General features: G+C 37.1%; 1 protein-coding gene across 3 annotated transcripts in view; it reads left to right on the forward strand.

The window, feature by feature from the left end:
- The window catches only part of TAF1B (TATA-box binding protein associated factor, RNA polymerase I subunit B), a 68,066-nt gene extending 43,913 nt beyond the window's left edge, over positions 1-24,153 (forward strand). For 2 of the 3 annotated variants that reach the window (XM_076000543.1, XM_076000542.1), the window contains exons 10-15: positions 6,225-6,402; positions 6,982-7,028; positions 9,358-9,448; positions 14,601-14,671; positions 15,516-15,738; positions 23,524-23,968. In XM_076000543.1, coding sequence (XP_075856658.1) covers positions 6,225-6,402; positions 6,982-7,028; positions 9,358-9,448; positions 14,601-14,671; positions 15,516-15,738; positions 23,524-23,728 — 815 coding nt within the window. In that variant the 3' untranslated portion in view covers positions 23,729-23,968. Of the gene's footprint in view, positions 1-6,224; positions 6,403-6,981; positions 7,029-9,357; positions 9,449-14,600; positions 14,672-15,515; positions 15,739-23,523 lie in introns of all 3 variants that reach the window. The other variant, XM_012778970.3, reaches the window with a different exon arrangement.
- The last annotated feature ends 2,043 nt before the right edge of the window (positions 24,154-26,196 follow it).

The raw sequence follows: 26,196 nt of genomic DNA on the forward strand, positions 1-26,196 counted from the left end.
AAACATGGTGTGACTGTACCATTGCATAAGCAATATCAAAAATGGGATTCAACATATTTTAATAGGACAAGAAAATACATATATTGTATGAAAACAGCAATATACAAAATTATATGTACCTTAACTATAAAAATAAATATAAATATGTAGTAACATATATACAAATATAAATATTATCTATAATTTTAAAATATTTTTAAAAACAGGAACAAAATAAACTTTTCAATTGTATCATTTATAAAGCTAAGGAATATATGTCTCTTGTTCAGATTTTCAGAAGTCATTAACTATTTAAGCTTTCATGATTTGGAAGATCTCATTTCTACACTTTGATGTGTTGTATAGGTCAGAATTACTGTTTTGGATTTCTTTTTTCCACCCTCTTTGATAGTTCTCTCAAGTATAGAAATTTCCTGTATTCTGTTATAATTCTAAAATCTTCAATTTATATAAAAAATACTAGGTTATGGAAGGAATACCAAGGATTATCAAAATATAACTGATCTAGTCTGATTAATAGCAAACATCTATCTCATGTATTCATTATTGGAGAAAGAGAAGGAAATGATATTTTCCGGCCAATGTATACAGTTTAACAATATTTTTTGCCTTACATTTTCTGAGAGTAACAAGTAGAATTAAATCCATTATAATATGCAGAGAGACATTATTGTCATTTGATATTTATTAAGTGACTTTTTGGAGGTGTATTATAAAGAATCAGGGTAGATAAATTTTATTTCTCTCAATCTGTTCAATAGAAATCATTTAAAATATAGAAAAATATTGTACATAAATATTGATCATTGTATTTATAATATAGAAGATCAGAAACAACTTAAATACCCAACAAAAAGGTAAGGATTATGTAAACAGTGTTGTGTATATTCAGTAGAACATTATGTAGCTTTTAAAATAATGTTTATGAAGAATTCATGAAAGCATGGAAAATGTTGTATATTATAATAAAAAATGAAACAACCCAAATTACAGAATTATATATAACATGACCATAGCTACATAAAATGAAAATGTTTATAAAAATATTAGAAGTAAATACCCCAAAATATTAAAGTGACTATTTCTAAGTTATGATAATGCATATTGTTTTCTTTCTTCTTTCTACTTTTATGTCCCATGTCAAGTTTGTGTTACTAGTGGGGGGGAAAGCAATAAACTATTTTTTTAACAAAATAGATCTACAAATTAAGATGTGATAGTCTCTGTGCCTTAGGATTTAGATTCTAAAATGTCTGAAGTTGATTTGCAAACTACTTATCTGTAAGATTGTAAGGATTTCCAGGATGTGCCATTTTCAAAATTTATTAAATATTGCTTTTGACAGTGCCATCCCTCTTATGGTGCCATTGATCAAAAAGAAGAGGGCTATGTATATGGTACTTTTACAAAGAGAGGTTTTAAGGTTCCCAGAAAGCTAAAAGTGGTTTTAATTTTAAGTATGCTGGGGCAACAAATGCCCCTCCTCAGGACCTTTAAAGGTGACCCTGTAGCCTCTGGGGCTTGGAGGGGAGGTTTCAGCAAGTATGTCACACATACTCTGCCTGAATAAGCACTGCCCTTGTGATGGCTGTGAATGACTCAGTTGTCCTCTCTAGTATGGATCCTCCCATAGCTGCTGACGAGCCTGCTGGGTAGAGTTTCTAATGGCTTTCACTATCATTAATGTAATTTCTAGAGACCTTTGGAGTTTCCAAAGTGCCCCTAGGTGTCTTCTCTCCTTTGTGAAAGTGGGAAGAGCAAGTGGGGTTTCCATTGATCCATGAGACTTATTAGGGAGGTTCAGTGGCACCAGCTGGCAGGTGGCAGAGTATATTCTTACAGCCCAGTCTTCCCATTCTGAGTCCTGTGTCTTTCCACATTATGCCGCCTTTCAGAACCCTACAGTGTCTTTGCCACCTTTCTTATAATTTCTTCCACTTGCCTTTTTATTACTCTGTACTTTTGGTATAAGAGGAGCAGTTGAAGATATTAATTTTAAAAGAAAGGAACTATTTCAAGAAATATTCTTTTTTAAAAAAAGGTACTCAACTGTCAATTTTATTGTTTACACACATATTTATTTGCTACTACAAAGTAAAAATACAGCACATCAGAATTTCCTTTCATTGCAATTCTTTTTGAAAACCAGAAAATCTAATCAAATCTAATCCATCTAATCTAATCTAGCCAAACTCCCCAGTGTTTCCTTCACATTCTTCTCCTACAAGTTACTTTGCCGCAAATTCTTGATGCTGTTGTTTTATCTCATTGACTTTAGGTTTCTAGAACACATGGGAATACTTCAGACCTATTGAGGATTCTTTGGGTGAGATCAAAAAGTAGAGCTAAAGTACACTGAAGTTACTCAGATACATTCAAACTACACAGATCCCTTATAAATTACTGGTATAAAAATAATAGGGAAAAGATACAAGAAAAAGATATCATAGAACTCATCATAGGATATCAAAATTATTGCTATTACAGTCTGTCCCAACAAAGAGTAGCTTTCTCAACTTGCGTAAAATTACCAGCAAAAACAAAAGCATAAGTATAAGGTTTATGGTGAAATTGGCTCATTGTCATAATTCCCTATTCTAGCATTTTTAGAAGGATCTCATCTGTGATACACACAGAAACTGCACCTACATTTGAGTGGTTCACTTCTTGATTCACTCTGAATTCCTTTAAGTTCAGTGTCTGCTAGTTATCTTTCAAGCCAAGAAAATCTGTTGATAAAAGATATCTCAATCTTGCCAGCCTTTCTTTCTGCTCAGGTAACAGTGTCCTTACTCCTCTTCTCCTGTAAGGCGAGCCATCTCTGATATCCTGGGAGATGCTTTCTCTTCTAGCCTCTTGTTGGGGTAAATCTTCTGGTAGAAGGGAAGGGAAATTGGTGCCTGCGTTGAGAGTAAATTTACTAAGGTTCTTTATCAAAGTTTCGGACAAGTTATGAGGGGACTCTGAATTGTCTTGGGAATTTTCTTCAGTGAGCATTTGTGAAGACTCTGGTATCAAGGTTGGGTCAGGCATTTCTGATGGGTCCATCGCAGTCTAGTCACAGCTATAAGCTCCTCCTGGATCTTTGGGTTCCAGCAGAATGACAGGGAAAGCTGGAAAGAACTCTATAGCTAAGAAAGAAACTGAAAACCTGAACCCCAACAAACAGTGGTAAAAGAACTGATAAGAAATATCATTCTTTATAAAATAGTACTAATATGGTTTTGAATTTTAAGTTATCTGAGAACAGCTTCTTATACCCAATATAGATAATAGATAAAATTTTAGTGAGTGTATTTTATTTATTTTTTATACTGATATATTTCTCAGAAGGGAATGTATTTTAAAATTAATTTTTCCATGTTTTAAGGATATGTGTTTAAGTGTTAGAATCCTATTACTCATTTTTCTTTTTTCCTCCATTCTAGCACAGTGTTTTATACATAGTAGGCACTCAGTAAATGTTTGTGGAATTGACAGGAGTAAATTCAGGGGGAATTTGTAAATTGAAATTATCTTAATAATATGTCCAAATTCTCTATCATACAAAGATCTTCATGATCTGGCACTGCCAACCTCTTTACACTTCAGCACTAAAGACTTGTTGGACTACTTGTGTTTCCCCAAAGCACCATCTCATCATTGTCATTTTCCTTACTAGATTGCATTTTAAATATTTACCTGTCACTAAACACTACCCTGAGGGAAAGGATTATATCTTTATCTTCAGGTACCCAGAACTTACTAATTGCTCAATAAATGTTGAAAAGAATGAGTAAAAGCCCAGCGAAAACTTTAGCTAAATTATTAGAATGTATAATATTAGACATATAAAAATAATTTGATGCCATATTTTGAATTATCATTGGTATATATTTTCTATTTCTGTGTGAACATAGCTTTTTTTTTCTTTTTCCGAGACAGTCTCACTCTGTTGCCCTGGGTAGAGTGCAGTGGCATCATCATAGTTCACTGCAATCTTAAACTTCTGGGCTCAAGTGATCCTCCTGCCTCGGCATCCCAAGTAGCTGGGACTACAGGTGCATATCAGGATGCCTGGATAATTTTTCTGTTTTTTTAGTAGAGGCAGTCTTACTCTTACTCAGGCTGGTCTCAAACTCCCAAGCTCAAACAGTCCTCCCACCTCAGCCTCCCAGAGTGCTAGGATTACAGGTGTGAGTCACTGCGCCTGGCCAACAAAGCATTTTTAATCAGTGAAAAATTTTTACTTAAACATTTCAAGAAAGAAATTAGTTTTGTATTTTATTCATTCTTTACCATAAACATGTAATTAGTATCAATTATACATAGGCTGCCACAGTTAGGAAGATTGAGTCACTCTCAAATTTAAGAGGAAGACAAAGAAGTAAACCCTTAACTTCATTCAGGAAAGGGGTGAATGCCAGAAGAGATGCCTTAGCATTCAGAAGAGGGCTGGTCAAAGAAGTCTGCTGGTATTATACAAGCATTCTCAGAAGTGATTAGTATAGCTAGGCTCTGTAAGCTGAGTGATAATCAGCCCAGCAAAGCTTGCAATGAGGAATGGGGAAAAGGAATTGACTCTCTAGGCAAAAGGCCAAAATTACTTGTGCAAAGCAGAGAAGCAAGTGAGAATATGGCTTGTTTGGGGAACTATAGAGAACTTACGCAGACTGGGAGCTAAAAGTTTTAATGCATTCATGAAAGCAGGGGAACGAGATGATTGGACCACAGCAGGGTAAGACCAGAGCAAGAGACACCTAGTTTGAGGGTAAACTAAGGAGCAACAGTGGAGAGAGAAAAGGGGATGGATTTGAGAGCAGTCAGCAATGATCTAAGTGCTTTAGGTATATTCATTCAGTCTTCACAATAACTAAGAAGTAGGCACTATTTTATTCCTTTTTATGCAGATTATTTTAAAAACTGAGGCACAGACAGATCATGTAACTTGTCCAAGGTCACAGAGCTAATGAGTTATGGAGCAGGAACTTCACTCCAGGCAGTTAGTTCCATAGTCTACTCTTTTTTTTTTTTTTTTTTTTTTTTTTGAGACAGAGTCTCGCTTTTGTTGCCCAGGCTAGAGTGAGTGCCGTGGCGTCAGCCTAGCTCACAGCAACCTCAAACTCCTGGGCTCGAGTGATCCTTCTGCCTCAGCCTCCCGGGTAGCTGGGACTACAGGCATGCGCCACCATGCCCGGCTAATTTTTTTATATATATATCAGTTGGCCAATTAATTTCTTTCTATTTATAGTAGAGACGGGGTCTCGCTCTTGCTCAGGCTGGTTTTGAACTCCTGACCTTGAGCAATCCGCCCGCCTCGGCCTCCCAAGAGCTAGGATTACAGGCGTGAGCCACAGCGCCCGGCCTATAGTCTACTCTTAACCATGTTATTATATGCTACATTAAGGGAGTGGAATCAATAGGACATGATGACTGAACGGATGTAGGAGATTCAGTTCAATTCCATGCAAGTTCATTATGCTCTTATAAATAATGGTTCTCATACTTGAAATTAATTAGAATAAGATATGGTATATATTGGATACTTAGATTAGGGAGTATAGAAATTTGTTTAGTAATTTAGAGTTTTCACTTGTACCATTTTACTTAATCTCAGTTTATTCTCATTGTAACCCATTTTATAAGTGAAGAAACTGAGGATGACTGTAATCCAGAAGCACAAATCTAATGATTAGAAAGCCTAAATATAGGTCTTAGGTTTCCTGGTTCCTACTCCCACATTATTCAGCCATAAATAATAGATGCAGTCTATGCTGAGCATGTAATTTCTTTAGGAAAGTGGTGTATCTAGTTAAGCACATGTTGAAGGCTTATGCTAGCCAGGGTGCCAGCCAGTACATGCACATTCCTAGAGAAGGTTTTTGGTCTTTCAAGGGAATTATTTTCAGGTAAGCACACACTGCTGTAGAAACATCGATGAGACATGGATAAAACAACAGAACACTGATGTATAGCTGTCTACATAAGGTTCCAGGATGTGTCTACAAATAGTAGATGTTTTAGGAAGTCAGAATAGGAAACAATATGCCTTGCCAAGATTCTGTCATTAGTTTTTCTATACAGATACCATTTTTTGGTTTATTTTAGTCACAAAATGTATGTCTCCAGGTTCCAGCATAGTATCATGTTTTAAGATAAAGGTTATCTTGTGGGTTATTACACATTAGTATGGTCTAGTTAGCCAAAGAATTTAATTCACATTCAACTGTTTTGTTCTTCAACAGATGAAATGCACGGTTTAGCCTGCCAAGTGATAAAAATGACTGGAATAGGAGAAGTGGATTTTCTGACATTTGATCCCATAGCTAAAATGGCAAAAACTGTTAAATATGATGTACAAGCTGTAGCTATCATTGTAGTAGTATTGAAACTGCTGTTTTTATTGGATGACAATTTTGAATGGTAAGTATATATTAATATTATGACAAGAACATTTTATTGTTCTAATCTTAGTTTTTTAAAGAAGCTAAGGAAAAAAATTGAATTCCTTTTACCTAATTATTGAGAGTAAAGGAATTCATGTTATCTCAATAGAAAATGGAGACTGTCAGTTGTTATAGAACATTGACTAGTAGTGACAATTACTTCTTACATGATACTTGACTCAGCTGTTTGTCAGTTGTTTGATCATGTTTTATTCCTATTGTTCTTTAGTAGCAATGTTTGTCGTTACTCCACTGATTTCTGAGTTTTAAAGTATCATCATAAATCCTAAAGAATCATTCAGCACTTTATCATTATGCCTTTATGCTTCTGGCACTATGTATTAATAGCTCTCAAAGATTTTTTTACAAAGTAAAGTGATCTTCCTCCTCCCAAATGCCAGCAAAGAATGACCGTGTTTAGAGTGTTCCTGCTTCGGTGGTTGCTTTGCCATTAAAATTTGGCATCAGTTACTGTTCTATACTTGTCTCTCAGAAGAATTCAAAATTAACTGTCCAAATATGTGATTTCTGAATTGATATTTTTTGTTTTATACAGGTCTTTGTCTAATCTTGCTGAAAAATATAATAAAAAGAACAAAAAAGGTACTTAATTTTTTTATCAGTCAAATTCAAAGTAATTATAACTAATAGATTAAAATATGCAATAAATGTAAGAAGAAAGCTTTGAAAAATAGATGTGTATATGTATACATACACATATATACAAATTGTACCTTGTACCAGGATGATTTTTTCATATAATTATCTAATTATATCTCTAGGCTACTAAAAAAGTCAATGACTTCCTCTATGTGTAAGACCAGTCTGCTTTTTATTCCCAACTTAAACTCACCAGCCATGCTAGACTCTGAACTTACTGGCTGCTTTCTGACCATCATGTCTATTCTGATGCCTTCACCTTTTGCTCTTTCTGTTCCATCTGTCTGGAATGTTCTTTCCTCCTTACCCTGTAGCTCCCCTTCAGTCCCTAGCAAATCCCTCTTCATTCTTCAAGCTGATGCAGCATAAATACCATTCTTTTACCTGTTCTACACACCACTTCATACCACTTCATGTCTTACCAAATCAGAACCAATTATTCCTGTCCAAACTTATACTAGATATTTAATACATTGAATTATAACTAATGACCTAAGTATATCTGTCTCTATTAGATTACCAATATTTGTAAAGTGCTTAGAAGAATATCTGGCATATAATAAGTGTATTGTAAGTGATAGACAAATAGGTAGATTGTGAGCTTCCAGAGGAGGACTATCTTCCTTATTTTAAAAAATGTATCTTTAGTGCCTAACATAGCGACTGGCCTAAGAGCAACTCCCAGTGAAGTGTAGTGGAATATGTGAACTCTTAAATTCGATTCTAATTTCTTAATGTTCTCACTAGAATTTACATTCATTGGTTTTGGGAGCTTGAGTTTAATGGGGATAATCAGTTTAAATGGTGGTTTGTGTGTTCTTTCCAGAATATATATAAAATACGTCTTTCCATACATTGCTTATGTTGGCTTCTACATAGAGTGAAAGGTTGAACTAGCTGTCTTCCAATGTCCTTTCTGATATTGAAAGGTGATAGTAGACTATGTAGATGTATAAAATAGAGCGCTTTGACCTCTCTCCCTTACAAACCTCAAATCTTTGCTTCCAGCAGGGCAGGATTGTTGTCCTCATTCTCACTGCTGCCATGCTGACTACCGTCCCCTGCCTCCCCACATTATTGATGAGGAGATTGTGATTTAGAGAAATTGTGACTTAAGATCAAAGAACCTTGAGTCCTATTAATTGTTATAGTTTTCCTCTCTATAATTTTGGTAGTTTCCTTTTTTCAAGGCTTTATGGCCTACAGTGTCATATTGGATTAGATGATGATTATATTGGCCAGTTGAAAATATTTTTAATTAGACATTGAAAGAGATTCTTTTCATTGGAGGATAATGGAGAGCGATCCCCATATGGATAGAATAAGAGTGAGGAGTGAATTTTTATACTTGACTGCATTCAATTCTGCTGTCTCTCCGACCTCTACATCTTAAACACACACTCACACCAACTATCCAATGCAATCTACTTTCTTACTTATCTCTAGATTCTTTGAATAATTAGGAAGAACAGGAAAAGGAGTTGATGAAACTGGAAGTCTAGATTCAGCTACTATAATACCATTTCACACATTTATCAATCATTTTTTCCATAATTCATGTATTTGCCATGTTGGAGCACCACCATGTGCCAGACACTGCTGGGTGTTGGGTTTGGGGGGAAGAGGGGGCAAACAAAATATATGTTCTGTTCTCAAGGAGGTAATAGTCAAGTTTAGGAGAAACAGGTAAAAAGATGATTTCAGCATAATCTAGTTGGAGTCACAATATAGGTAGGAACTTAGAGGGGAGAGTGACAGATTGCTCAGGAGAGTCATATTAGAGTATGGAGACAATGACTTTATCTATAATTTCTAAGAGCTCCTATTTCACCACTTCGGTACTGTGTTCACCAGCCACAAAACCTTGCCCACAGCCAGCACTCATAGTCCGCATGATAGTCTGTGCTGTGCATTGACAACGAATCCGTTTTGCTCTTGTGTGATGAGGAAAGCTTTAAAGCACTGAAAGCTTGTTTTACTTTACAGGCAGCTTTATTTGTAATGTAAATCAGAATAGGTAACATATATGTTTACATTACGTTATTTTTAAATGTTCACGATTTTATTTTGATAAATGAAAAATTAGAAAAGTCATATCTCGGCTATCGGCTAAAGTCGCTGTGTGTGTTCATCTGTGGCTGTCGACTATAGTCGATGCTGGTACCGAAGTGGTTACGTGTTTAGCTGTCATTGAATGAAGACTCAGATGAACAACGTATATTATTATAATGCAATTTATTTGGTTAATAATGCTAGATTTTATTTCTTTCAGATAAGCCATGGTTTGATTTCAGAAAGTGGTACCAAGTTATGAAGAAAACCGTTGATGAGAAAAAACATAAATGGGAGGAAGCAAGGGCAAAGTATGTTATCTCCACTGGTTTTAGATTCACCTACTTTATTTCTGTGTCTGTTGCTTATATTTGAAAACTGAAGTTTCAACAGTTTAGATTCATCAGTTTTGTGACATTTTTTCTAGATATATTAGCCCTACATTGTAATTAACTTTTTCTTTTTTATATTACGATTAACTAAACACTAGATTTAATTTGGGTTTCACCAGTATTTCCATTAATTTCCTCTTTGTATTCCAGAATCCATCCAGGGTACCACAATGTACTTAGCAATTAACTTCTTATAATTTGCATGAGTCTCACCTGCATTTCTAATACTCCTCCCTCTTCTCTTTCTCAAATTTGGTCATTTCCCATCTATGCTTCCCAATATTAAAAAGATTACAAATGTCACTCTGTGACATATGTAATTGGAATATTCCTCCAAAATAAAAATCTCTATGAAAATTGAAACAAAGGAAAGCAGACAGCAAGTACATTTAATGCAATGAGTATCACTGACTTTCTTTGAACTGTCATTCTGATATGGATTCATTGCGGTAGAGTGGAAAGAGCATAGCTTTAGCGATGGACAGTGCTAGGTTTGAATCCTGACTGCATTACAAATTAGCCATGTGACCATGGGGAGTTCCTTATTCTCTTGGTGAGTCTTTCAGTCTCTGTGAGACTTTAAAGAAAAAGTTAACATCTTTGTATTTTATGTAAATTAACAATAATACTAATATGATCAAGTAATTTTATATCCTTAGAGAAAAATCAAGGTTCCTCAAATTGGTTGAAATGAATAATTTGTTTAGTTCCAGTTTGCTCATCTCTAAAATAGAGATACTGCCTACTTATGTACTGTAATTAAGATCCAGAGGTTCAGAGGTAGAATTAGATTATTTTTCCTCTAAATTTCAGAGGGCTTTTCAGTAGGGAAACAGACTCTTGGGCTGAGATAAAGCACTGTGGAGAAGAGGATCCCTGCCAAAGTGGGAGGAGAGACAGGTTTTCACAGGTCAGATTTGATGGACAGTAATAAAGGAGTGGAGGTGAATTTATTCCGACAGCTATGGAGTCCCAGGAAACTGATCCTTCCTCTTCCTCACCAGAGGAAAGAATGGCTCTTCAGTCAGTGGGTCTCAATGGCACAAGGATAGTAGTAAGAACAAGAGTTTGTTCTGTCGTCTTAGGTCTGATTAGACTGATTCTTAAAGAATCAGTCTTTCTATTTATGGTGCTGGCCAGGCTTAGTCCTAACTGATCCTGAGGGCCAGGTGTTCAGGGGCCATGCTACCCAGGTGTCTCATTGGTGACAAGGCTTTCCTTAGCCCAAACCAGGCACCAACTTCTACTTTAAACACAGCTGTTGGAGGCCCAATTCATATTGTGGTGGTATAATCAGTTGCATATCTAGAATTTACTGACTTTTAGCTATTTAAGGGGACATTTTAGTGACCAAAGAAAGTAAGTTTAGTACCAGACACAGTAGCTCACACCTGTAATCCCAGCTCTTTGGGAGGCCAAGGCAGGAGGATTGCTTGAGGCCAGGAGTTCCAGACCAGCCTGGGCAACATAGTGAGACCCATCTCTACAAAAAATTTAAAAATTAGCTGGGCAGGGGGGCACATGCCTATAGTCCTACCTACTCAGAAGTCTGAGGCAAGAGGATCACTTAAGCCCAGGAGTGCAAGGCTGCACTGAGCTATGATTGGGCCACTGCATTCCAGCCTAGGCAACAGAGCAAGACCCTGTCTCTTAGAAAGAAAGTAGGTCGAGTTATACAATGGCATTTTCCAGGGAGGTACCAGGCCTCAAGGAGGAGGTGGTTCAGAGAATTCTTTATGAAGATCTACTTCCTAGAGTATATGCTGTGGGCTAATAACCCATATGCAATGTAAATCACTACTAATGCTTGGGCACAAAGCCCCTATGCATGATGATCACCTGTCTATTTCACTCTACCTGAACCCCATAAATTTCTAATTTTTCTCTCTGTTCCTCTGAGTATCACCATTCATGTTGTCAGATAAAAATTATTAAAACATTTTCTGTAGTTAAGCATGGGTCTCTATGCATGAGATTAGGAAAAACACTAATAAATGGTAGTTGAAAACCTAAAAATAGCTTAAGAGGCTGCTTCGATGACTTCTAGTTGTCATAGACAATGTTGAGAAGTACATGGAAGAAATTTTTTTTTTTTAATTTCAGTAGATTGGTGGCCCAGCTAGCTTAGTCGGTAGAGCATGAGACTCTTAATTTCAGTAGATTTAGGGAGTACAAGTAGTAGTAGTGTTTTGATACATGGATAAATTGCATAGTGGTGGAATCAGGGCTTTTAGTGTACCCATCACCCAAATAGTATACGTTGTACCCAATAGGGTATTTTTTGATCCCTTACCCACCTTTTACCCTCTTTCCTTCTGAGTCTCCAAAGTCTGTTATACCACACTCTGTATGACCATTTATACCCATTGCTTAGGTCCCACTTATACGTGAGTACATGTGGTATTTGTTTTTCTATTCCTGAAATAGTTCACTTAAGATAATGACTTCCGGTTCTATCCAAGTTAATATGAAGGACATGATTTCATTCTTCTTTGTGGCTAAGTAGTATTCCAATGTGTGTGTGTGTGTGTGTGTGTGTACCCAGTACATTTTCTTTATCCACTCATCAGTTGATGGGCACTTAGGTTGGTTCCATGTGAATTGTGCTGCATTAAACATATGAGTACATTTTTGCTTTTCTATGTAATGACTTCTTTTCCTTTGAGAAGATACCCAGTAGTGAGATTACTGGATCCAATCATAGTCTACTTTTAGTTCTTTGAGGAATCTTCATACTGTTTTCCATAGAGGTTGTATTGTTTTTTTTTTTTTTTTTTGAGACAGTTTCACTTTGTTGCCCAGGCTAGAGTGAGTGAGTGCCATGGCATCAGCCTAGCTCACAGCAACCTCAAACTCCTGGGCTCAAGGCATCCTCCTGCCTCAGCCTCCTGAGTAGCTGGGACTACAGGCATGCACTACCATGCCTGGCTAATTTTTTTTTCTATTTTTAGTTGTTTAGCTAATTTCTTTCCATTTATAGTAGAGATGGGGGTCTCATTCTTGCTCAGGCTGGTCTCGAACTCCTGAGCTCAAGCAATCCTCCCACCTCGGCCTCCCAGCGTTTTTATTTTAGATCACCTTTCCCATTCTGTGGGCATGTGACTCCAAGGAAGTAATAATGCCTCCTTGATTATAGCATGATTGCCACCTGTGTAAATGCATAAGAAACTGCTGTCTGGACTAGGTATTTACAAGGAATGTTTAACAGTGGGTATACCAAGGGGTTGGGATTAGACTATTGAGTTTAGGGAACTTCTTTATCTTTTGAGATTTGTTACATTTATTACTTAAGAAAATAAATAACAAAAAAGATATTTTAAAGAATCACAGACTCTTGCCATAGGGTTAAATGATGAGCCCTCTAATATGTTTTAAATGTGGTATGGTTCACTAAAATTTTGTTTTCAGGAAGACAGTCTCCCATATAACATTGGCTGCATCTCTGTACCCTGATGATTAGAAAAATTTTGTTTCTGTTCTTAACATTTTAAATCACTGGAAATTCAAAGTAAAAAGTTAACATCTGTTTTATGTATAGCCATGTTTTTACTGCCTTGATCAAGTATTTTTAAATTCTTGAAGAAAAAAATCAATTTTTAAGTTGGTTAAAATGATCATTTGCTATCATAATATTACTAAAATGTGTATTTTTGTATACATTTTTCTTCCCTAGCATAAAAATGGAGAATGGTGAAAAAAATATCAATTAAAGAATACTATAGATTTAAATAAAAACCATATTTCTGGCTTCCTATTCTTCTCTAGAAAGCTCACAGATATTTCTTGATTACCCATTAAGCAGGTGCTTTGTCAAGCAGTAGATAATAATTACTTCTGATTATTGTATAAAATTTAAAGAAACTGTATGTATATTATATTAATTGTTCCTTACAACATTCCTGTGAATGTAGAAGACAAGTTTAGAGATGCTAAATTCATTTGTTTGTTCATTTATTCATCCATTCACCCTTCAACAAATGTTTAAATGAGTGCCTACTATGTACCATTCCCTGCCAACACTAGGGGCATAAAGACAACTGAGACAGTCTTTGCCTTTGAGAACTTCTATAAGTTGTCACTCAAGATCATACCACTAGAAAATGGCAGAGCCAGGCCCTCTGATTCAGTGCCCTTTCCTGTTGCCACAGTGCCTGTCAAAACAAGAAAATGGCCTGGGATCAAGAAGAAGGTAGATTCGTTTTTTGTTGTAAATTATGAAAGTCCTCTATTTTAGGGAACTCAAAAGTAATTAAAATAAGTCTAAAAATGAACATTGTTTTCTTTGTTCCATAGCAGCAGTGTCTTTCTGGCAAAGTTTAGCAATGATCACTATAACCAGAAATAGGACGTGTCACTTCTCTTTGGCCTGAGTCTAGACTGGTCACCCCTGACCTGTAGGAACCCAGATGATTCTTAGTCTTTGTCCTGAAGGGGACCCCAAGGGCCATATCAATCCAAGATCTCCATTTTACAGAACCTCCCTAGCTGCCCTTCCCTAGACAAGAATAGGTTGAGTCAGTGCAGGGATTGTTAGGACTGTGTCATCATGGAATCCAGATCCTTCCTCCTCATTTGCAAAAGGAACAGGGTGGATTTCCTGGTGTCAAGTGCCAGAGAGACTGGCACCTACTGTTCACTGTGTATGAGTTGTCAGAATCAGAAGTACCATGACTTAATCCTCAGCAAAAAGGCAGCTGGGGCCAAGGCAAGAAGGAACAGTTGTTTCTTAGGTGGCTGTACTTTATGAGAATGAGCAACAGGGGAAATTTATGGTGAGGCAAACCATTGCTGCACTTTTTGTATTATTAATAGCTTCTCCAGGATCGCTCAGCATCTGGGAGGCTTTGAAAAGGAGCACACCATTCTGCTGGCCTGCTCTCTCACTCAGTGCTTCCTTCCAGGACGTAAGCTTTGGAGACAACGTAGACATGTGCCAATAGGCCCTTCTGAGGCAGAACTATTACACTGAATATCAGGAATCTCAGATATTGCTTCATAGGAACTGTTCTCTGAAATGTACTTAGGTCCATTTCGTCTCCATCCTGCTCCAACTGCTTTCTGCCTTGTACAGGTACATGTGGAAAAGTGAAAAGCCACTCTACTACTCATTCATCGACAAACCAGTAGTATATAAAAGAAGAGGTGAGTTGAATTTCCCCTTGTTAATATGAAGTAACAACACAGTTGTAGAAAAGCTACATATCTGGACTTCAAAGGTGAATTCATAAAATAAATTTGTTTTTACTTTTTTAAACAAATGTTTCAGTGTGCATATGCATCCAAAGGAGCATTATCCTGTTTAAGAACTCTCCATAGAAATCTCTTTCAGGAACATGCCATTATTCAAAACAGAACTAAAGTTCCTACCAAATTCTCAAACCCTATGTTTCTGTGACTTTTAAAATTCTTAGTAGAATTGCCGTTAGATTGTACATTCTTTTTTTTTTCCAATTGTGGCCAGACACAGTGGCTCATACCTGTAATCCCAATACTTTGGGAGGCTGAGGCAGGAGGCTGAGGCAGGAAGATCACTTGAGGCCAGGAGTTCAAAACCAGCCTGGGTAACATAGCAAGACTCCATCTCTACAAAAAATAAGAAACATTTGCTGGGTGTGGTGGTATGCACCTGTTATAGTCCCTGCTACTTGAGAGGCTGAGGCAAAAGGATTGCTTGAGGCAAGGAGTTTGAGGCTGTAGTGAGCTATGATTGCACCGCTGTACTCCAGCCTGGGAAACAGAGTGAGACCTTGTCTCTAAAAATAAATAAGTAAAATAAAAAAATAGATAGTGGTAAAATATACATGACATAGAATTACCATTTTAACCATTTTAAAGTAGTTCCCCCATGCCCCTCCTCCAGTTTTAATTTCCCCTAACCTTATCCTCATACATTATCATAGTACATTTGCCAAAACCAACATTGGCTTTAGTTGTGATTTAACATTAGTTTTTATCTTATTCCTTTCCTTTCTTCCTCTATTTCCAGACATGGTGGTGAATCTACAAAAACAATTTAGCACACTGGTTGATTGGACACCAACTGTTGAAAAAAAACGCCCCTCAAGTTTTCAGTTCAACTGGACTGAAGAAGACACTGATAGAACTTGTTTCCATGGACACAGCCTCCAGGGAGTCCTGAAGGAGAAAGGCCAGTCACTGCTAACCAAGAATTCATCATATTGGCTTAGTACACAGAAATTCTGTAAAGGGTATGTAATGCTTTTAGAAAAAGTCACATATAATTTAAGCAGTTAACTATCATAAGAGCCAGATAGGTTATTTGTTGGAATTAGAAGCTAGTGAGCTTATGTCAAGAAAATCAGAATTATCCTTTGAGATTGTGTGAGAGTTTTAGGAAAGCTGGTAAAAATCCAGAAAGATGATGTAGCACAATTCGCACAAACTGTTCCTCCTAGCTAAACTAACCAAACAGTAGAAGTGTCAGTGAATGATTAGGAAAAATGCACGGTGTTTTTTTGGTACATATTATTTCTCTTTCTTGATAAGTGACATATATCATGTCCTTTTACCTCTAATACTTTAAGTATTTCCTAAAAATAAGGATATTCTCTTAAGTAACCACAGTACAGTTATCAAATTAAGGAAATGTAATATTGATATGATACCTTTATCTAAACCACAGTCCATATTCCAGTTTTGTCAGGAGTCCCAATAGTGCCCTTTTGTAGCAGGATCAAGTTCAGGGATAGATCCCAGGAGAAACCAGTGGAGGAGTGAATAATAAAAAAATTAAAAACAAAGTTCAGGAATAGATACGGCATTTGTTGATTTTATCTCTTTAGTCCCCTTAAATCTGATGTTCCTCAGCCTTTGTCTTTCATGACATTGGCCTGTCTTCTCCAAAATGTCAAGTCATTTCATAGACTTTTTCAGAATGGCTGTGTGTAATGCTTCTTCACGTGGAGATGCAGGTTCTACATCCCAGGCCAAAGCCAGTGCTGTCCTCCTCGAGGGTATGGCATCTGGAGACTAGGTGGCCATTTGCCCCTAGGATGTTAATATTGATCGCTTGGTCAAGGTGGTGTGTGGTTTTTCCACAGTATAATTACTATTTTTCCCCTTGCAACTAATAAGAAATCCCTGGGGAGACACTTGAGCAGCCAAATACCCTGTTCCTCATTAAACTTTGCCTCCTTGATTTCATATTTTATGTTTAGATTCTTGCCTCATATCTATTGAATGTGGGTATGTGAAGTCTAGTAACCAAAGCATGCTTTTATGATTATTGAGTCTGGATAAAGTGGGATTAAAGATAGGAAACCGTATAGAGGAAAGTAATCTATGTAGGACATAGTAAAAGCCCTGTAGTGTTCAAATGGTAAGACACACAAGGTTTTGACTACATCAGGTTTAATTATCACCTCTTGGACACATTGGCTTCAGTGCATTCTCAGACTTCTGACTTAGTGATAGGCTGCCTCCTTCTTTTTGCTTTTTATGAAGAGGTTTATATTCCCTATAAAAGGTGGATATTGGAATAATACAGTGTAAATTACTGTTAGGTCATTTATTTTCATATGACTGAAAATTTCATCAGGTAGTAGGTAGGGAGGAACTTATTACTCCCCAAAGCTCAAAAGTTTTTCCTTTAATTGCACTGAAAATCAACTCCACAACTATTTTTTGAGCGCTCGAAAAAATAAGGCACTATCCTAAATCCTAGGTGGGTACAAAGATTACTCGGGAAGTTTCTTTTCTATGTCCACTTGGAGAGAAGATATCTTTTTTTTCTTTTATATTTTTAGTTGGCCAATTAATTTCTTTCTATTTTTAGTAGAGACGGGATCTCGCTCTTGCTCAGGCTGGTTTCGAACTCCTGACCTTGAGCGATCCACCCACCTCGGCCTCCCAGAGAGCTAGGATTACAGGCGTGAGCCACCATGCCCGCCGAAGATATCTTTTTTATGAGAGTATGTTTTCCCCACATTCCTTCTGTAGTGTCTCAGTAGCTGTAAAGAGGAGTATATGGATTTAAAACTACAGAGATAATTGGTGGGCTGTACAGGTGTTCATTGTAAAATTCTTTCAACTTTCCTGTATTTTGGAAATCTTTTATAATAAATGTTCAAGGGAAAAACTAAAGAGATTTAGGCGTTGCCATAAAATTTCTTCCTCCTTGCCTATTTTAACTTTTAACTAGTTTTATATCATAATAGCAAAAAGGCCATTCAATAAAATAGTTTTATGACTTTGAAGTCACTTTATCAGTTTATTCATATTTTAAATAAAATGAGTAATGTTCACTCACCAAAATTCTCAGTAATCTCATCCCCAAATGGACATAGAAATTGTCTGGGAGGAAATTTCATAGCAACCAAGAGGGCATGCCGTGGAATCAGACTGTTCTATCCCAGCTCTGCTGCTTGCTAGTTGTAGGCAGATTATTCATCATCTGTACATCTGTGTTGCCCAAGTTGTAAAAATGGGGATAATACTGATCTTTTCCTCTTCTTAAAACCTCCAGTGGCTCCAGAAATGGGGTGCAGCCCACAAGGCCTGCTTGACCTTCCCTGTGTGCTCTGACCTTCCTTGCTGTCACTCTCTGCTCACAGTGACCTCTGAACTGCTCCTTTAATTTACCAAACACTCCCCCAAACACCGGAGGCAGGCCTTTGCACCTGTTGTACCTTATGCCTGGAATGTTCTTCCCCCCATATATCCACATGGCTTACTTCTTTCAGGTTTGTGCTCAAATTAAACTTCCTCAGAGAGGCCTTTCTTAACCATTCTGCCTAAAATAACACCAACCCTCCTTCCACACCTGTTATCATTCTCTGTCCCCCTGGCAGAGAGGGGGACAGAGTTGTAGCTTTCATGACTATTGAATGGATTACATATTTATGCGCTTATTCATCCACCTCCCCATGCTAGAACGTAAGGGCCTTGGGGACAGGGTCTCTGTTTTATTTAATGAAAAATCCCAGTGGCTAGACTAGGGTCAAGTGCAGAGGAAATCTCACCAAGAATTTAGCGAATAAATGAGTGGAAAATAGGACCTGCCTCAGGCTCTTGTGAATTGAATGAGACATTTAGTGTCTGTCACATAGTAAGTATTCAATAACAGATAACTTGATCATTGAAAAGTTTCACTCCCTGTGAAATGGTATCAGTTAGAGATAAATGTAGAAAATACAGTTGGATATGATAATATGAAGTTGTCCATATTAAAATTTGCTGCTTAAAAAAAGTTTAGGCCGGGCATGATAGGTCACCCCTGTAATCCCAGCACTTTGCGAGGCTGGAGTGGGAGGATCACTTGAGGCCAGGAGTTCTAGGTTACAGTGAGTTATGATCACACCACTGTGCTCCAGCCTGGGAGACAGAGTGAGACCTTGTCTCTAAAGGGAAAAGAACAAAACCATTTAGATGCACCTATAATGATTAAGGAGCAGCACTGTCTTAGCAGCAGCAACTATGAAAGGCCAGAACCCCAATCCAGGGATGGCTTTACATCTGAGGTGGTATATTACTTTGGTCAGTACAATGGCATTCCAGATTTTAAGATTTCATCAAAAGGAGGAGAAAGGTTGTAGTCCTGGCCAGTGAGGAGTGCTGCCAGGAGGCCCCAAGTGAAGGCAGCGGTGGGCTGCATGTGGCTGCCTTCTCCCTCTGGCTGCAGAGCCAATCCTGAGCAGCGTGTGGGGTGATCTATATCTTTGTGCTTCCTCATGGGGTACATAGGTGTATTTGTAGATGTTCTTCTTGGATTTAATACTGCAGTGTAGCACAGTGAATTAAAAATAGATGTTGGTATAATCAGTTGTCAAACAGCTGAGATTTTTTTCTCTGTACAAACTATAAGCTAAACTCAACTATCAACAAAATCTCAGTAATGCCATGACTTTATGCACCAAACTTACCTGTTAACCCTGCCTATTTTAGACCACAACCTCAAACTGCAGAGTAGTAGCAAAAAAGGTTTCAGCCAACCAATAAAAATGTCACTGAGACCATGACTAAAGTTTCTGCACTTTTCTCATGAGCCCCATAGCCCCTTACTCAGAGCCTGCTGACTACCCTTAGCTAAGTTGTCTGATTTCCAAACTCCCAGCCATCCAAAGAAACAGAGGAGGTGGGATGTGAGAGGTGCTGTGCTGATAGACATCTTGACAGCAACCCTAAGTGACATCCTCTGACAGACAGTAGAGGAGCCAGCATCAGAATCCAAAGCAGAAAAAAAAATTCATGACAGTGGTCTGAAGTTCATTTATGACACGCAACTCATGGCTCTACATCACTAGATAAGCTGGAACCTGTCTCTACCTCAGCACAGAGCATGCCCCGAGGTGTTGTGTGCATTCTCTTTGGGTTTGTTTTTCATAGCCATATTTTCTAATATTTCTGCAATAAAAATGGACAACTTATAGAAATGTAATTGTAAAGGCTAAAAACAAATTATGCTGAATATGTGGTTTAAGACAACCAAGTAACGCATAACTCGGTTTTTAAAGATTTCTATCCAAAATTATAAAAATGAAAAGTTTTTAATGCTTAAGAGAGCAGATCCGATGCTGGGCGCGGTGGCTCACGCTTGTAATCCTAGCACTCTGGGAGGCCGAGGTGGGCGGATTGCTCGAGGTCAGGAGTTCAAAACCAGCCTGAGCAAGACCCCATCTCTACTATAAAAATAGAAATTAATTGGCCAACTAATATATATATATATATATATATGTATGTATGTATATATATATAAAAATTAGCTGGGCATGGTGGCTTGTGCCTGTAGTCCCAGCTACTCGGGAGGCTGAGGCAGGAGGATCGCTTGAGTCCAGGAGTTTGAGGTTGCTGTGAGCTAGGCTGACGCCACGGCACTCACTCTAGCCTAGGCAAGAAAGCGAGACTCTGTCTCAAAAAAAAAAAAAAGAGAGCAGATCTTAAGCTATATATACGAGGACTTATTTCTGAGGGTTGAAAAGAAACAAGCATGTACTGTAAAATAATTGTGAGAACACTCAGACCTTGGGAACTAAGCAGAGAAAGTCCACAAGAGCACTTCAGATGTGGGAAACTGTTTATCCTTCCTACCTGAGGCAGAGCTAACAATTTCAATGAATTGAAGTGCCCTTACTCCTCACATCTATAGAGGTCCCATCTGAAACTAAAGTAGGCCAGTTATGACAATTGGCTAGGTCGACAGACCTGCCATAGGCGATGGCCCTGAGAGGGGCAGGCAATTCATGTGTCCTACTGTAGGCAGAGGTAGAGCAGTGGTTTTCTAGTTGTATTCCACAGGAAAGGGAGGTGCTTTGGCTGTCCCACAAAAATTTGATTTGAATTTTTAAAAATTGAATTTCAACTATTTCTGAAAACTATAGTAAAGAAAAATACTGAAATATGTCATATGCTTAGCGGAGCACAGTGTCACACACCTACAATCCTAGCTATTAATTAATGCTTGGGAGGCTGAGGTGGAAGGATCCCTTGAGCCTAGGAGTGTGAGGCTGTAGCGTGCTGTGATTGTGCCTGCAAATAGCCACTGCACTCCAGCCTGAGCAGCATAGCAAGACCTTGCCTCTTAAAAAAAAGTTCCAACTTTCAACATATTCGAGACCACCAAAACAGTAACTGTGTTGTCAGGTTTACTTTTTGTGTGCAGTCTTCAGACTATTCCTTTTACTTACTTTTGAACTTCTCATAAGGAAGGTTGTACCTTTACACTGCTACCTTCTTTTAAATTGAGACCCATGTTTATCCACTTGCATGAAGTATTCATATAAACATTCTGACAGCATCCATTTACCACATCTTTATTTTAAATGACAGAGTTCAAGGGACATCGCTTGTTCTACTCACAGTAAAAATTGGCAATAGCAAATTATTGTATGTTAAACTTGGTTTTATCTCATGACTTTAGGATGTTTTTCTGAGTTTATGGTAAAGACTATAATCCATTATAAGGTATTAGTAGTCAATCAGATAATTTGTATACCTTTCCGGTGTAGAAATCGAGCTTTCCTTATGGTCCCCATGTAAGAGAAACAATACTTTTTACCCTTTTTGTGATAACATTTTGTCTGAAAGAACCTCTCTCAGTATAGCTGAAACTAAAATATTAGAAAAGTAGAAAAGCAAGAGGCTAGCATATTTGCAAGAATTACTTTAAAGATACATATTTGATCTTTATTAAACCAATTAATGATCAAACATTTGAGACTCTTTTTTTTTTTTTTTTTTTTTTTGAGACAGAGTGTCACTCTGTTTCCCCGGCTAGAGTGAGTGCTGTGGCGTCAGCCTAGCTCACAGCAACCTCAAACTCCTGGGCTCAAGCAATCCTTCTGCCTCAGCCTCCCAAGTAGCTGGGACTACAGGCATGCGCCACCATACCCAGCTAATTTTTTGTATATATATTAGTTGGCCAATTAATTTCTTTCTATTTATAGTAGAGACGGGGTCTTGCTCTTGCTCAGGCTGGTTTCGAACTCCTGACCTTGAGCAATCTGCCCGCCTCGGCCTCCCAGAGTGCTAGGATGACAGGCGTGAGCCACCGCGCTGGCCTGAGACTCTTAATTTTCCTACCAGTGAAAATGGTAGAATGTCGACTTTATTGGGTATTTTTACTTAAAATAGCCTTAAGATTTTAAGTGAAAACAAAAATAATCAATTTTAAAGACATATAGGAGAAATGAACATTATTGAGCTGTTACTCTGTGCCAAGCCTTGGGTTACGTGCTTAACATACATTCTTATTTAATATTTTTATAAACCCTATGAAGTGTAAGTACTGTTGGTGGTGGTGGTCATTATTTTACTATTTTATAGTTGAGAGAAGCAAGAGTAGTTATCCATAGTCACAGCTGATGGGTGGCAGAGCTTTGTGGTGTAAATATAGATGTCAGTAATTTAGGGTCATATATGTTATATAAATCAATATCTCAAAGTTTGTAGCTTCTATATGTTATTTGATTACTTGTTTTTTAAACTTTATCATGGGCAGTTTCAAGTATACTCAAAAGTAGAAAGAATTATATAAAGAACCCTCCTGTCCCTGTCACCCAGTGACAACAGTTATAACGTGACTGGACTTGCTTCACCCAGGGCTCAACTCACTTCTTCACCCCTTGCCCCCCATTATTTGCAAGTCGATCCCAAACACCATATTTTAAAAAATAAAGCCATAATACTATTAATCAGACATTAAAAAATTAATACTAATTTCTTAATATTATCAAACATGTGGTCAATGTTTAGATATTCTCAATAGTCATATAATTTTTTTAATGAGTTTAACTCAGAACTGCATGGTTGATATAGCCCTTAAGTGTTTTTAGTTCATGAGGTCCCCTTCTTTTTCTCTCTCTTTCCTCCCCCTTACAATGTACTTGCTGAGTAATCCCCATCATATGTGTCCTGTAAAATTTCCCATAGTTTGGATTTTACTGATGACAGCCATATGATACTATTTAACATGTTCCTCTATCCCTGGATTGCCTATAATTTGGTGTAGAGATTGACAGTTAGCATTAGTTAGAAATTTGATCAGATTCAGGTTTGGCTGTTTTAAAATAAGTGAAATTGCTTAGTAAACTCTTTTTTCTACACTATATACAGGATTGCAAAGCTACATTATAAAGCCTGAGTTCTTATTTTGACTGGGAGTCAGGGATTATTTGTTTTCTTTAGTTTATTTTAAAAATATGTTCAGAATCTCTTATGTGCTTTTGTTTGCCTTGATCATGGTAAGAAGGTGGGTAGTGACCCATCTGGAGTGGAAGAAACTCTGGGTGAGGAGTCATGAGCCCAGCGCCCAGCACCAGCTGTGTCCTTTACATGGTGGCCATGGATACTGAAAAAATTTTCCTTTATAGAGTTAAGGAGTTTTACCAAATTGTTCTAAGTTTCCTTCCAGCTCAGAGTACTATTTTAAGCCTGACCATATATATTTGCTAAATTATTTGGGGGGCATTTAGGAGTTTGTGCATGTATTTCTAAATTACCATTTAAAGTGAACTTAATATTTTTTCTTTTCCTTCTAGCTATTGTAAACATTTGACAACCTATGAAGAATCAAATTTTTCTCTGAGTTACCAGTTTATACTAAATCTCTTCTCCTTCCTGCTAAGAATAAAGACCTCCTTACTCCATGAAGAAGTGAGCTTAATTGAAAGGAAACTTTTTAAAAACAAATACAGTAAAACAAAAAAGAAATCCAGAAGATCCAGGAAAGCAAGAAGGCATTGAGAAAAATGAAATAGAAACTTTTTTGGAAAAATACTTTAATAGTGGTAATAATGTCAAATTGTAATATGACTTCCAAAGAATTGTGGAAAATATAATTTTATTGCATATAGATACACATTCATATGCATACACATATGTATGTATCAATGTACTTATAAAAATTTATATTATAAAACAGGTGAACTTTGTATTTTTCAAATTATGAATATTCTTTGAGAAAGTTAAAACAATAAATTATATAATATCTAGAAATTAGTATTTATTGTATTTTAAAGCTAAATTTACTTTTTAAACTAAATCACTTCGTTACTCTTTATACCCCAAGTTAAATTCCAGATCAAAGATCTAAACACTATAATCTTTTATATATAATATATAAAAGTATTAGAAGAAAACAAGTATGAATGCTTTGATCATCTTGGAACAGGGAAAGACTTTCTAAGCATGCCTCAAACCCAGAAGCTAAAAGGAAAAGATTGATAACATGACTACAAAGTCAAAAACAAAGGACAAACTGGGAAAATATATTTGTAGTATATGATGGACAAAGAAATAATTTCTTTAATGTATCAATACCTCTTCCAAAGCAATGGGAAAAAGAAAAGTTGAGCAAGAGATATAGAAAGATAGTTTTCTGAGAAGAACACAAAGGCCAACCCAAAAAACAAGATATTCAACTATACTCATATTCAAGAAATATAAATTAAAGAGGTACTATTTCTCACATGATCTGTTGTCAAAGATTATAAAGACGTATAATGCCTGGATATTGGAAGAGCAGGCATTCTTGGTCAGAGTTTATTTATGTAACAGATACTGAGCAACTTCTGTGTTCCAGGCATGTTGTAAGCACTGAGGACATAGCATCAAACAAGATCCCTGCCTTTAAGGAGCGTATGGGTGGAAGCAGGTAATAAAAAGTGTAATTTGGTGGCTCACGCCTGTAATCCTAACACTCTGGGGTGCTGAGGTGGGAGGATTGCTCAAGGTCAGGAGTTCTAAACCAGCCTGAGCAAGACCAAGACCCTGTCTCTACCATAAATAGAAAGAAATTAATTGGCCAACTAAAAATATATAGAAAAAATTAGCTGGGCATGGTGGTGCATCCCTGTAGTCCCAGCTACTCGGGAGGCTGAGGCAGAAGGATTACTTGAGCCCAGGAGTTTGAGGTTGCTGTGAGCTAGCCTGATGTCACAGCACTCTAGCCCGGGCAACAGAGTGACACTCTGTCAAAAAAAAAAAAAGAAAGAAAGAAAAGGGGTCTTTCAGGCTGGGAACAGTGGCTCGCACCTGTAATCCCAGCACTCTAGGAGGCCAAGGCAGGAGGGTCGCTTGAGGCCAGGAGTTCAAGACCAGCCTGGGTAACATGACAAGATCCCATCTCTACCAAAAAAAAAAAAAATTAATCAGGCATGGTGGCATGCACCTGTAGTCCCAGCTACTGGGGAAGCTGAGGCTGAAGGATCCCTTGAGCCCAGGATTTGAAACTGCAATGAACTATGCTTGTGCCACTGCACTCCAGCCTGGGCAACAGAGCAAGACTGTGTCTCTTTAAAAAAGAAAAAAGGCTTTCATAGATGCTCTTTATCAGATTGAGGAAGTGCCCTTGCACTCCTACTTTGCTGAGAGCATTTTTTTAAAATTAGCAATCAACTTTTTTTCTAAGTGTTTTTCTTGCATCTGTGAGATGATCATATGGGTTTTTTTTTTCTTAGTCTATTTAATAAATTGCATTGATTAAGGTGCACATGTTAAGCCAACTTTGCATTCCTAGGATAAACCTCACTAGGTCATGATCTATTATTATTTTATATATTATTGAATTTGATTTGCTAAAATTTTGTTAAGAATTTTTATATCTATACTCATAAGGAATGTTTTGTAGCTTTGTTGTGATTTCTTTATCTGATTTTGGAATCACAGCAATGCTGGCATCACAGAATGAGTTGTGAAGCATTCTTTTTTCCTATTTTATTTTCTAGAAGCGTTTGTGTAGAATTGGTATTGTATATTCCTTAAATATTCAGTAGTGAAGTCAATCTGGGGCTGGATTGGGAAGGCTTTTTTCATGAGAAATATTTTAATAAGTTTAAGTATTTAACAAATCCAATTTTTTTCATACATATGGAGCTATTCTTAAAAAAGCTTTTCTCTTCAAAAGACACTTATGAAAATGAAAAGTCAAACTGGGAAAAATATTTGCAAAGTATATATCTGACAAAGGAATTATAGCTATATAAAGAATTCTCACAACTCAAAAAAACAAACAACCCAATTAAAAATGGGCAAAAGATTTGAACACACACGTCCCCAAAGATGTACAAATAAGCAAATGAAAGATGCTTAATATCATTAGTTATTAGGAAAACACAAATTAAAACCAGAAAGAAATACCATTGAACACCCATTAGAATGGCTTCAATTTTTTAAAAACTGATCATAGTAAGTGTTGGCAAGGATTTGGGGCA

Source organism: Microcebus murinus, chromosome 3, assembly GCF_040939455.1.
Source record: "Microcebus murinus isolate Inina chromosome 3, M.murinus_Inina_mat1.0, whole genome shotgun sequence".
Classification (NCBI taxonomy): Eukaryota; Metazoa; Chordata; class Mammalia; order Primates; family Cheirogaleidae; genus Microcebus; species Microcebus murinus.